This window comes from Columba livia, chromosome 9 (genome assembly GCF_036013475.1).
Source record: "Columba livia isolate bColLiv1 breed racing homer chromosome 9, bColLiv1.pat.W.v2, whole genome shotgun sequence".
NCBI lineage: Eukaryota > Metazoa > Chordata > Aves > Columbiformes > Columbidae > Columba > Columba livia.
Window position 1 is genome coordinate 12727303 of NC_088610.1, and position 13956 is coordinate 12741258.

At 44.2% G+C, this 13956-nt stretch overlaps 1 protein-coding gene across 4 annotated transcripts in view; it reads left to right on the forward strand.

The window, feature by feature from the left end:
- The window catches only part of PLD1 (phospholipase D1), a 76364-nt gene that overhangs the window by 43724 nt on the left and 18684 nt on the right, over nucleotides 1-13956 (forward strand). For 3 of the 4 annotated variants that reach the window (XM_065073844.1, XM_065073845.1, XM_005512011.3), the window contains 8 exons: nucleotides 1126-1207; nucleotides 4186-4296; nucleotides 5587-5793; nucleotides 6454-6670; nucleotides 7615-7728; nucleotides 9875-10003; nucleotides 10349-10467; nucleotides 10610-10723. In XM_065073844.1, the coding sequence (XP_064929916.1) occupies nucleotides 1126-1207; nucleotides 4186-4296; nucleotides 5587-5793; nucleotides 6454-6670; nucleotides 7615-7728; nucleotides 9875-10003; nucleotides 10349-10467; nucleotides 10610-10723 (1093 nt within the window). The remainder of the gene's footprint in view (nucleotides 1-1125; nucleotides 1208-4185; nucleotides 4297-5586; nucleotides 5794-6453; nucleotides 6671-7614; nucleotides 7729-9874; nucleotides 10004-10348; nucleotides 10468-10609; nucleotides 10724-13956) is intronic. The other variant, XM_065073846.1, reaches the window with a different exon arrangement.

A 13956-nucleotide genomic window follows, 5' to 3' on the forward strand; every position in this document is an offset into this window, starting at 1 on the left:
ACCTGGCTCTGCACCCTTCTTAACTAGTAATTCAGTATGTTTGTGCAGTGCTCTCTTTCCTGTTTGAGGCAGGAAAAGGGTGTTCTCACAGGCTCGGGGCAGAGTTTCTTGGCTGGACACCGGTTGCAGCTGCCTATGTTTTGCTTTTGTGGAGGTTGATCTGTCTAACCTTGGGCACATTTATGTGCTCCTCTTTCTCCATCTGTAAAATGAACATCTTGCTACTAATCTACTGCACATAGGAACTGGGAGGATTAACTCTTAGGTAGCAATTATGAGAAAACTAAACTCTCTAACTTTTACTGGGGCAAGACTGTTTCCTAATGCGACCACAGATAAACCCAGTGTTTCTGGATCCCCATGTGGTACAATCAGGTATTAATGCCAAAATTGCATTTCAGATGCATTGCCTCGTAACATTTTATTCAGAGAATTGTTAATGTATCTTGGAATTGCAAAACTTATCTTAAACTCCAACTTTCAGATATAAATGCTGTTTTCTAAGCATGTGTTTAGGATGTAACAATATGCTTTAATCAAGCACAAGTTCTCATGCTCAGTACAAAAGTAGAGGAATTAAATTCTGTCACCTTCCTGTGCAGGAGTTAGAGGAGATTGCTTAATTATTCCTTGTTATCATTAAAGCTATGAATCAATAAAATGTCCTGTTGAGAGATCATATTGCTTTGTCTTTAGGCAGGAAGGAGAATGGAGCACAAATCTATTCTGCTCAGCTTAAGTACCAGGAGAACTGAAATCCCACTTCTATTTATTTTCTTACATCTACACATTTCTTTCCAATCTGCCTTGGGACTTTCTTTCGTTGCATCTTTCTTCCGTAGATAGAGTCCAAGTTTTTCCATTTATACATCACCGTTAAATTTGGTCTCATGGGTTGTTGAATACCAAGATGAATATGCTGGACATGTCTCCTGCCCTCTATAATTCTCTGTTATTAAAAAACAAAGAGCATGACATTGGAGAACGCATCACTTTGGGACATGAGCCTTCACATCCGCTTTATATAAACTTTGATTTCTTTGCTTCCCAAGTTGATTATTTAGGCCAACACTTTGTTCGCAGACTACATATGCTGTTTTTTTTCCACCCCCTCTATTTTCTTAGGCTGAGCCCAGAAATCTTCATGAAACGACCTGTTGTGGAAGGAAACCGCTGGCGGCTGGACTGCATCCTCAAGCGGAAAGCAGTAAGTGAGCTCCAAGTGCAACCTTCGCCCTGTGTGCCCACCCAGTTATAGGGTCATACTGGGACTGGAACATTTGCACCCATTGGTTTGGTAGCGATGAGAGTTAGAGCTGGCCAAGCCTCACTTCAGGTGGCCTCAGAAAACAACTTGTTTTGATTTTCTCTCCATTCGTGTTTGGAAAGGCTCAGAGGCAGAAGGTTAGACCCTCTCGTTGACCCTTCAAGGTTTGGGTCACTTAAGCCTTGCATTATGACTACCTAGCTCCTGGTGGGGTCAAAGATCTGTTGCTGTCAGGTGCTCTCCTTGTGGCACATGTAATTCAGAGGTATGGGAAAGACTCAGCACTTTTGGTGGCTCTTAGATGATTTGTAGGTGACTGTTGTGCAGATCCTGGCAGTCATTACTATGTGCTGTGTCTCTGTGCTGCGGCTTTCCAAGCTGAAGCTGTGAAAGGCCCAGTCAGTCTGGCAAGAAAATAAGGATGTCATTAGCAAAAAGTCACTTGGTATCATCCAGAGGTTCATGCTATCTCACGACAGCCTTCTCATTTGCTTTTCTTTTCCATGCTTCATACATTGTATAGGTCCTTGCTACAACTAGACACTAAAGAACTGGTGTTCTTGCTGTTCACCCATCATTCTTTGCTATAGTGAAGAAGTGCCTGTTGACATTAAACATTGTCCTGGTGTTCCCCAGCCCTGTTATCCCTGGTGGAGCCTCCCTTGCCCTGATCCTGCCTGGACCAGGCTGCCCAAAGCTCTTCTTGTCCTTTCACAGCTGCTAACATTGGTAATAATGAATTTTAGTGGTAAGAAAAGCCAAAGCCTGAAAGGCATTTTTGTTTTTATTATTATTATTATTTTTATTTCCAAGGATAACTTATATGATTAGAAAATATTTAAATCTTTTGGTAGCTGCCTCTTATTGCGTGTATGTCTCCTGGTTTCCTTTGTTTCTACCCACCCCTTTCTATATATATTCTCATGGCTCTTGGGGCCCCTAAGAGGAGGAGGATCAGGTGTCCCCTCCCTGCCTGTCCCTTCTCAGGTGGAGACTCTGGTCTTGAGAGTCCTGGTGCATTGCCGTGGAGAAGGGATGTGTGGAAAGAGCTTCAGCAAAGCATGGGAAAAAAAACAAGTGGAATCACGTTCCCCAGAGCTGGACTGTGGTGTTCAACTTGTTTACATGACTCAGAGACTTGGACTCCTGTTTGCATTGCCATGTTATCTGAGTTCATAAATGCCCATGTTCAGTAAGCAAATGCTTGTATAAACTTGATAAGGCTTTTTTCCCCTCTCTGTTTTAATTTCTCCTTCTCTGCTGTTGCTGTTCCTCATGAACAGAAAAGCTCAGACCTGCAGCTGACTTGGTGCCTTCCCTGAACCTCCTGTTCAGGATTCCCATACAAAGCTCTGTGCTATTGCACACTCTCCTTTCTTGTGCAGCATGTTGAGATATGAGCAACTGCAACTACAACCTTTGTTTCTCTTTGAGCATTTTCATCTCAGAAAACAGTTTATTTTGTTGCTGGCTGTACTCTGCTTTCCAATTACATGTCTGGATCCAGATTATAGAGAGCAAGTTTCATGGGGCCAAGTGAGTCAGGCAGAGAAGCTGAGCATGGTGTGTTTGTGAATGTGGCTGATCTTCAGTTCTTCACCCAACCCCTGATAACGGCAGGGCTGGGAATGGTGGTTTGTCCCACATGAGCGGTGAGTCAGGAAGGAAATCGCGGCCAGGGAGGTCTCTTGAACTCGTAATGTGGTAGAAGGGCAGAAGTCAGGTGGACGTCCCAAAGTCGTCTTTGCCTCCCTCCCCTTCCAAACCAGTTGTAATCGCAGTCTTCGCCCCTCTGCATCCCTAGAAAAAAAGAGTTTTTTGTGTCTGACTGTTGTTGATTTGTAGTCTTATGTTCTGGCAAGCTGCCACAGGGCAAACTCGCTGGAAGAATTTGGCTTTGTTTGTCATGTTGACATGGATTTTCCTATGGCTATAAATACCTTGTAAGAGAGAGAAGTGTTTTAAGGTTAGTTCCTGGAAATACTTGCCTGCTTTCTCACTTGTGGCATTTCCTTGGTTTGGCAGAGCGGTTGGCAGGCTGGTGTCTGTGTTGGGGTATGGCTGTCCTTTATGTATATACAGGGCTACCCGGGGCTTCTCTGAGTGCCCTGGGGAGCAGAATATCCTCCACAATTTGGAGACTGCTTGAGCTCTCAGTAGCAGCTTCATGGGAATAGGAACTTAAAAGGCTGTGAAAAGTTTAGGTCCCAGGTTTAAGCTGGCAGACTCTACTTCAGGATTTTAAACCGTGCTGGTTTTTGGCAACTGAAGGTGTCCTAGTGTGTGACCAGCATCTGCTGAGGTTTGGGAAGTATTTGGCAGTTTTTAAAGTGCTTTAACAAGTGTCCTTAGGAACTCTCCTGCAGATGACATTCTGCTCATGGAAAGCACCATCCTTTGAGCACTGCTCATTGTATTCCAGGAGCTTATTTGGCTCTACCAGCAGAAAAAAACTTGTTTGCTGGTGTTGTGTTGATGACATTCCCTTTAGGAGAGGGATGTCCATATGACCACACTGGTATTGTTGTCTTGCAGATGCTGGTAGCTATAGGCAAACCTCAGGGCAACATGAAACAGCAGAAAACTGAGCTGAATCACCTTTTCAAAATTTTACCTCAAAAGATGTTTAAAAGGAGCAACTGTAAGAATGACCTGTTGATGTGTTTCGGCATGGCTCCACTCTTTACACGTTAATCCAGATACTGAACCTTTCTCTGGAGGCTGAAGACCTTTCCTAAGCATGCTGTGGGGCCAACATGCTGCATCTGGAAGAGAATAACTAAGGAAAAATAACTTCAGCCTGCATTTCTGTCTGTAGGCACAACATGCTTGCTGCCTCTTAGCTTTTCCCTGCTTCAGAAGTTGCCTTTGTCCATTAAAACACCTGCATGCCGTGTGTTTCTTCTCATTTCTGACAGCAACAAGGAGTGAGGATTTTTGTTATGCTGTACAAAGAAGTGGAGCTTGCCCTAGGGATCAACAGTGAATACAGCAAGCGGACGCTCATGCGCCTCCATCCAAACATTAAGGTAACTGTGCATCGGGCAGTTGTATGAAGGACGTTTGCATTCATTTGCCCTCGATAGCTGATGTTGACCCTCAGTGTATTTGGGTGTGAACTGGAAGAACAGTGTTTCCCACCATTACAGTGGGAATAGCCCAAGAAGACATTACCCATACAGTGATTGCCGCATCTGGCAACTTCGTTTCTTTAGGTTATAATTGAACATAAAATTGCTTGATTTAGACTTGCCAAAGCAACTATTCATCTAATTCACAGGAAACATATTTCATGTGACAAGTTAATGGGGTTACATCAAATGGAAAATTACATTTTGAGAATGTTGTCTCATTTCGGCATTTCTGTTCGTACACAGATGACGATTCAACACTGGATGTTTACGTTCCCATCATAAATAAACAGCATCGTGCTGTCCTGTGCTGTTACACTGCTGCTCTGCCATCGAGCAGAAAATGGGATGTGGCAGATGAACCGGTCAATAAGGCTAGATCCAGTATCTTGAAATTAGAGACATACACATTTTAATGAGCAATAAGATATATATTATGCATGAGAGTGGCTAACAAACTGCTAGAATAATAGATTTATTATCACTTGATCAGTTGTCACGGTGAAGAGAACCATCCATTCATCACCATCTTCACAGCAAGACTGGAAGGTGAAACTGGGAGATATAAGCTATTTGTGTAACAGATTTTGGGAGCAGCCAGGTGTAACTCTCTAGCTTTTTTCCCCAAGAAGCTGGTCTAATGGCTCTACCTTAACATAAAAAATAAAACCATACACTCTATGCTTAGATATCGGAATTATTTTACCATAAACACATGTCAAAAAGAATCTCATAAACAAATGCCAAGCGACTTGCTGATTTTAAATGAGGAAAAAACAAGCCAACTTCTCGTTTCACTTATGTAGTGGCAACAACTGAAGAAGTGAGTCAGATCACCAATATGTTGTTTTCTTTTAGAACAAGCTCTGTGTTTGAAAGCTCAGCTATTATAGCTCTACTGAAAGTGTGATTTATTTGTTGAAACAGTTTCCTTGACTATGGTCCTCTTATGCACACTGTTGTTATAAGTGTGACCTGTCCCAACATCAGTAACCACTGCTGCTTGGGAACTACACCCAACTCAGGGGGAGCCACGTAGCTTCAATAATCCCAGCAGTCTGTGTGGATGCATCTTTTAAAAACTCCAGTGTTTCCCTGTCATTCTGAGCAGCCAAAAAAAGCTGAGCAGCTCTCTGGAGGTGTGAATTGGGTCATGAGACTGACCTTGGGTTCTCGTTCTCCCCTCAGGTGATGAGACACCCAGACCATGTGTCCTCCTCTGTGTACCTCTGGGCCCACCACGAGAAGCTTGTCATCATTGACCAGTCTGTGGCGTTTGTGGGTGGCATTGACCTGGCATATGGCAGGTGGGACGATGATGAGCATCGCCTGACGGACGTGGGCAGCGTGAAACGAATGACGGCGGTGAAGTCGGTGTCATCGACCAACCTGGCGGTAAGGGAGCTTTCTTCATCTCGTGGCCACCTTCACCATCGGTGTGTCAGGTTTGTAATGAGGATGTAACTGCTTCTGAGTGTAGGGTTGGGTTTAGGAGGTTTAAAGATGAATAGTAATGGGAAGGAGGAGGTATCTGCACATCAAATGACTCTTTAGGACTAGATCCTGACCAGCCCTTGCTAACGCATGGAGACAGACAGCTAGGTTTCCCCTGGAGCACAATTTGGAGATGACATTCTTAATAAAACCTAGCTAGAAATGCACAGTAGGCACTCGTGGAGTGCCTAGACTTCTGGATGTTCAGACCCTCAGCAGGTGCCTTCTTCTGAGCTTTCTGTTAACATGGGTCTGTATGCATCCGAAGATCTCTAAAACATGTAAAGAGGTCTAGATTTATGAGAATTTCAAGGGGAGTAATAATCCAGAGTAAATGTATAGGATTGAAGAAGGTACTGTTAGCATTAATGGGGTTTTCTGTCAAGTGCTTCCTTGGTACAGACTCCCTCAAAAGCATTTGTAGTTCCCACAGAAGTCTGTCTTTGTCACAGAGCAAAACTTGGCTTCTGGTTGTTTCTGAGCATTGATATGCATGATAATCTGTAATTAAATGGGAATGTGTCTGTAAATCACCTACAGCAATGTCTTGTGTCTTTTAAGTCTGCAGCGGAGCCGTCTGAACGTGTCCCCCTGCAATCTCAAGCTCCGTCCCCAGAAAACCACTTGCTCCAGAGAAATGCTGATGATGCCCCAGACACATCAAAAATGAAAGGAATAGGCAAACCCAAAAAGTTTTCAAGTTTCAGTATTTACAAGCATCTCCATAAGCATGGCATACACCATGCTGACAGCGTCAGCAGCATAGACAGTGAATCAAGTAAGTAATGTTTTTCAACTAAAAAACATATAAAGCATGTATGGAGGTGGGTGGGTGGGTGTACACACAGATTCACATAATATCTAGCATAATGTGTTCTTTGTAAGGGAGAAAAGTTGATGAATTTCTTAACTATCAGAAGAATAACTTTGTAGTCAATAAATAAATTCGTATCACTGCAAAATATACAAGAAAAGCTTTAGGTGGATTTGCATTTAGTTAATTAGGAATTGTCATGAGCCATTAGATTATGTGATATAGTGTATACGATATCTAATGTTTATACTGCTGGAAAATTTGTTCTGCAAGGCAGAGCTGAATCTTTCATTTTTCAACTTATATTTATTATAATGAGAGAAACAATTTCAGAATGTGATTATCCCCTCTTGTAGGCTAGTGTTACCTAGGTTTAAATCAGTTCACTTAAATGGAAATATTCCCAGTTTACCCACTTACTAGAGAGGTGAGACTATTCAACAGCTGAATATCTGAATGCAGCTTTTAATTCCTCACATTGAAAGTAAGTTCAAAGCTAAAGTTACAAGGATCAGCGTGACATCTGTTCCAGCATGGAGTCCTTCCTGAAATCTGTTTCTGAAGTCCTCAGCTCCTGAAGCTCTATATTGCTTGAGGTTGGGCACTTATCTGAGTTTCCATCCCTCCCTGCAGACCTCACTCCTACCTCAGGCCGGAGGAAGCCTTGCTGGAGCATTGTTTGCAGTCACCTCAGGACATAGCCATGGCTTTGCTATTTCAACGTATTTGATTTAAACCAGCCAGGTCTTGAATTTAGTCCTTTGTCTGTTGGTCACTTGTAGTTTCAGCAAACTGATGTCTCATCTGAGCTCCTGTCACACAAGGTGTATTCAGACAGGATCCAGCAGCAGTATGGCAGAAGTGGACGTGTGCATTTGCCATAAATAGAGCATCTTGACTTTCTGCAGGTTACTGTAACCCCACTAGAAGTCAACCGAATATAATCCAGAGCTTAAAGCCCCATCTGAAAATGTTCCATCACCACACTGAATCCAAACAGGGGCTCGCTGAGCCTCGGGAGGGTAAGTGGTGGAAGGCAGAGGTGCAGATCCCTTCAGGCTTCAGCTGCCGATGTTTTTGCTCTGTAACGCTGGTGAGAGTTAGGTTGGGTGCCAGGATCAGCCTTAGCTGCTTGTTCTCCCAGCATCTTTAGCACCCCTCTGAGGACTACTGGTGGAAGAGCCTTCTCCAGAAGCTGCAAAACTGCAGTGTAAATAATAATGTAAAACCAAATCAAAAAGCCCAACACAACAAATTCACCCTGCCCACCCCTCCTCCCTCCTCCCCCCCAACCCCCCCCCCCCCACAAAAAAAAGGCAATAAAAATAGCAGGGAACAGTTGAGGAAAAAGATCTGATTCTGGTATATGCTTATTTCAGCAGTTCTCTTCTTGTAAAGAAAAGGGGCTTGTTACTGGAATTGAGGACTTCTGCACTGGATATTTTAAGATAAGTCTGATGCAGGAGGAGAAATGCAAGCAGAGAGAGGAAACCTGTGTTTGGATGAAGACTTGGGGGACCCTCCTGCTTTTGCCCCTTATTAAGATCCATTAAAACATACTCGATTGAGAAAGGAGTCAGGTGGTTATGAGCTCTGAGCTGTTCTGACCCTCTAGACCGAGGTTGAAAGGACCTGTCTCAGTATGGTACCTCATCGAGGTACCTTTGAGCTCTGATATGGGGTGAGGAGCAGTTCTTCAACATCCTCCTCTTGCCAGCTTCTTCCTCTAAGGCACTAATTGCCGATTATAAAATATTGGTTATCAAGTAGTGGCAGGTAACAAGGAAGAGGTGCATTTGCTTCGTGGAAATGAAGTGTGGTCTCCCCTGTGGTCACGTCATGCTCATCCATGAGTCAATGTCAGTCATTGAAAAATGTTTTGGCAGGACGGTGTGTCCCACCCATTCCCATTCAAATGTGCTGAGTCAGCAGTTCCCCAGCTCCACCTGGACTCTCACTAGAAGCTCCTGCTCCCTGATACAGCTGCGGAGCATTCCTGCCGCATGGCGTGTCTGGCATGGCTTGGCTGGGGTGGCAGGGCTTGCTTTGTGTTAACCTGTCTTGCTGCACTGCCAATGTGTATTTTGTTGGTGACTGAAAGTTATTATTTTTTTTTTTGGTCCTAAAGGGTTTTTGTGGTTACCTGGTGATGTGGTTGGGTTAGAAGAAGGCTTCTGCTACTGGCATGTTACTGTGTAATTACTGCACTAATATTTGGTACAGTAGATGAAGGCTGCTCTCAGGGTCAGGAAATAAAGCTAGTTAAATATTTATGGTAGGCCAACATTTTTGGCTTTCTTAGGAGAGAGGAAAAAGAGTTCACTCTGCACCCGAAAGATGTGCTCTAGAAAAGAGATCCTGTTAGGAGGGAATCGTAGAACCATTTTGGTTGGAAGAGACCCTCAAGATCATCAGTTCCAACCATTAACCTAGTACTGTCACTAAACCATGTCCCTAAGGTATCTCTGACAATATTGTAGGCCTTTTTTAATCATCATCGGCTTGGAATTCAGGGTCCCTTTGTTCAACATGTAAAATGGTATCAAAAGATGACATTATTATTATTCAGAAAAACAAAATAAACCAAACAAAACCTGCCATATTAAATGATTAAAAATTTCATGTTCCATCATCTCATTTTAGTTTATAAGGACTGACTTCTGTTGGAGGAGATACACCCTGCTATAGAGTCAAAATCATAAACCCTCTAGCAGAGAACTTGGAATTAGTTCATTAGTTTTGTAAAATATATTAAGTGGATGATACATGTGATATACCTGTACATATATCCACTAAAGCCAGTCACAGCTGGGAGTGGAGTCCCATGTGGTGACATTTAGGTGTCATAGGACAATGGAAAGACAAATTATTCTAAGGTAATTTTTTAGTTCCCATGTAGAGAGAATTCAGCATCTACTTTTTTTGTTTCCATAACAGACTCATATATATATAACCTGTCCTGATTGTATAACACATTAAAATAGGGATGAAAAAAGTACTAACATGCATGCTTCAAAACACCGGGAAGCCTGGAGAGAAACCATCTTCAGCCAGCTGGGACAGGCAGGTCCCGCCAGTGCTTTTCCATGGCAGTGGCTCTCTCACCAACAATGTGTGATGGACAGCCGTGACTTTCTGTGTTTTTGTGATCTCGTTTGCCTGTGACAGATAAAGGATCCATCCGCAGCATGAAAACGGGTGTTGGTGAGCTGCTTGGGGAAACCAGGTTCTGGCACGGAAAAGACTATTGCAACTTTGTCTTTAAAGACTGGGTTCAACTTGACAAGCCTTTTGCTGGTAAGTGCCTTTGTACCTTGGAAGTTATTACTTTCCCCTACACCCTGTTCTGCACCTTTTCAGTCTCCAAATGTATTCTTTTTTTCACGCTTCTGAGACAGAGATAATGAGACTATTTTGGTTTGGCTGTTAGGAAGAAGCAGCAAAACTCGCTTTGAGAACTTCTAGGGCCAATTATGTGGTTACGGTCCATGGACTTAGACTGCAGGCAATTGCATGGTAGATCTAAATTCATCTGCACAGCCCTTGGTGCCATGTCCCAGAAACTTCAATTTGAGGAGGGGGATGCTGCACTTTTTCACATTTCTTTCCTTTGAAGTCCAGACATGTTTTCCTATCCCACAGACTTCATCGACAGATACACCACCCCGAGGATGCCCTGGCACGACATCGCCTCCGTGGTGCATGGCAAAGCAGCACGAGATGTCGCCCGACACTTCATCCAGCGCTGGAACTTCACCAAGGTGGGGTGTGGGCATCACTGGGGGCACAGAAATAACTACAGCGCCTTCCTCATCCACGTGCCCTCCCCCAGGCATGCATTTTATATTTTCTGTGTTACTTTGCTATGTTTCAGTCTCTTAAAGGATTTTTTTCTTTTCCCAGATTATGAAGCCCAAATACCGATCCCTGTCCTACCCGTTCCTGTTGCCAAAATCTCAGCAAACGGCTAATGAGTTGAAGTATCAGGTGCCAGAGGCTGTTCATGCCACAGTTCAGGTGGGTGTTGATGGTCTCCTGCTCATGAACTCCAAAGAGAGTCTGTTCTGGATCTTTCCAGCGGGAGGTGTCGATGCCGGACAGACCCTCTGCAGAACTTGAAAATGTGAAATGAAAAACTCCTATTTAAATTTATCTCACAGTATAGGTGGTCAGATCATCAATTACAATAAAATGATGCAACTCTTGCAGTAGAGATGCATTAATTTACACATCTGTCTTTGAGATAAGAGGACCAAGCTGTATGCAGTATTCAAGTTGTAGGAACGTCATGGCTTTGTATAGCTGTGTAATTTTTCTGCTTTGTTTTCTGCTGCTCTTCTTCTGAAGCCTAACTTTTATGGTTTGGGAAGGCCTGATGAGTTGAGATTGCCCACTGAATATTTATCCCATATCTTGGAGCAATCTTCCAGACTTCTGACACCTCGCTCAGATGGGCAGCACTCAGAGCCCAGCATTAAGTGGAGTCTTGGGACTGTTGCTTTTTGCATTGAACTTCATCTGCATTTTGTTATGCAGCCACTGAGCCCTGTGGGTCTTCTGCAGTTCTGCACAGTCAGGCCATAGTCTTGTTTGTGGCAGTCATCCTCACAGTCACAATTGGCAAGTTACCTCTAATAAAATACCCAGTTAGCTATATTGATTGCATATACTGAATGCTACTTTTATCCAGCAGAAATGTGGACTTATTGAAGAATACAAAGTCAGAATAGTTATGCTGAAGCAGTAAAATAATTGTGTGTCTCTGTGGATGAAAGATGTATGAAATAAGTGCAATTAGATCAAAGCCAGGAAAATGGCATGCCTTTGCTCTTTGTCAGGAGTGGTCCACCCAGATGACAGCAATGCTTGGGGAAGCTTAGTGTAATAAGATGCATTTTTCTGAGTTTGTGGGTTGCCAGAGCATTGTCTGCTCCTCCCCGCGTGGTGTGAGGGATGGCCAGCACAGGGATCATGTCATGGATCTCGGGTGTTTCACATTAGCCTCCAAAACAATGCTCCTGGCTGTTGAGAAATAGTCTTGCTTTGGGCATCATCATTCTTCCCTGTGGCTGTAAATGCCACCCCAGCTGTGCCTGTGACACCAGCATTTTGGGAGACTTTGTTCTCATCTAAGTGTCCCCAGAGCGTGCTCTAACCACAAGATAAGCCTCAGCTTTTAAATCATGGATTTCACTGTAGCAAAAAGTTAAGCTCCACTGGTTACAGAGCTGGAAGCAGTTCCCAAAAGAGAAACTAAACTGAGCCCAGTCTAGGTTCAGCTTTCCTTCAGTGCACACTGCAGAGCTGCTGGCCCAGGGCACCAGCCCACGGGAGAGGAGGGTGAAGTTCAGACGGTGACTGCTAAATGTCATATACATCAATGCTGAGTGACGGGTGAGCTGTTTGAACACACGCTTCGTCACAACATTGTTGGGGCATTGCAAATAACTGTTACTTCCAGGAAATGAGTGGTTGTCCGTAGTGGTGCCTTAAACAGCAAAAAGAGAGCAGGTTAAAAGAGAGCAAGTTTGTCTTGTCAATTATTCATTTGAAACTACCTTCCTCATATATAATTTATGTCAAATTGCAGCTTTTAGAGACCTGTCAAGGTAGCCCAGCCCTGCATATAGCCAGATAATTAAAATGATACGTATTATGCTGAGAACATGTTGCTCTGCAATGTACCAGCCCTGCTGGTATGAGGGAAGGCTGCAGGGTAAGAGCATTTGCAGCACTGAGTGTGGTGGAAGCGGTGACAGTGGCTCCTCTGCCCAGGCTGCTGTGCCCTGCCTGTGTGCAGGTCCCTTGTCCCTAGGATGCTTGATCTCCTGGATCTCCCAGGCGTGGTTTTGCATGCACATACTATACTTTTGGCTGTCTCCTCCATAATGCTCCCATTGGCCTGGTATCCAGCGATCACTGGATGACACAAGTGCCCTGAGCATCCCTGAAGTCTCTGCTGTGAGTCAGGGAGCACCTCTGGCTCTCCTCATGATAAAGGTTTCAGATTTGGCTGCTGCAGGAGATGAGGAGAAGGGAGGACACCTGCAGCCTGGTTCTGACCCCCTCCCTGCTCCCAGTTGCCTTTTTCTGGAACTCCTTGGCTGTGCATTGGGGTGTCCCTGCATGACTCTTCCTTTCCTGCAACCACAAGAATATCAGCCTCTTGCCTGTCCTAAATTATCCTAAAATACCTAATACCTAAATTACCCTAAAATCTTTTGCCAAATTTTGTCCAGAAAAACTAGAGCAATATTATTGTTCTTCTTGGCCGCCACCCAAACCCATGTAATTCCCATTTTGGGGCTGTGTAGTGACTTTACAGGCGGAAGTTACTGCCCTGAGGTAAAATCCAGCACCCAGTGACTGTCCTTGGCTGTGGGGTGATGGAAGAAAGTCTGGCTGCCAGTTTGCTTGTTTCAGAGCTTGTTTGCAAATCTGCCTTCAATTGTGGGCAGATAGAGGAAGGGAAAACACAAAGGATCTGTGGGGATTGCAGCGTTGCTGCAAGTCCGAGCCCCTGACCTGTCAGCAACAGATTTTAACCTCATTGTACCATCTGGTTTTGCTCTCCTTTGTCAAAGGAGAGGAGCAGAAAAGTGTTTTTGGGAGGGTGGGGATGGCAGGAGGGGCACCGATGGGGACTTTGCCCTGGGTAGGGAGGATGGATGCAGCATGCATGAAAAGCTATGTGGAGTTACTGGCTGGGAAGGAGGAGAGGAGTCTGTCAGCAGCATGGGTTAGTGGAACGTGGTCTCTCATCCTCTTTTGTGTGAACTTCTGGGCTTTACTCACAATAGCAATGTGATTGCATATCAGTTTTTGCAAGAGTCACATATCCATCTGCCAGAGGCACTGCGAGTTTTTTTTCCATTTCTCTATTTCCATTCCAGGGTTTGCAGTTATCAGTCAAAGCCAGCGCTGCAAAAGATGTGATGTGGTGCGGCAACATCCAGTTCCTGATATAAATACAATGAAAATTTAATGCTCTGGCAATGGCTAATGCCCTTACTGCTTTGAAGTTTGCATGAGAGCTTGCATTGTTCGGGATTTATGAACTAGCCCAGAGCAAACATCAGCTTTATTACTGTTGTATTGGTTAAAGAAGTTAAAGGGATGACAAGCCCGGCACAGCACTGAGCCCTGGCATTGAGAAGCTTGAGGGAGAGGAAGGAGTGTGGGGACCCCCTGGCTTGTAGGGGCTGCACTGTGCAGTGTGTGGCCTTTTCTCTCCAGGAAAATAGATTGGG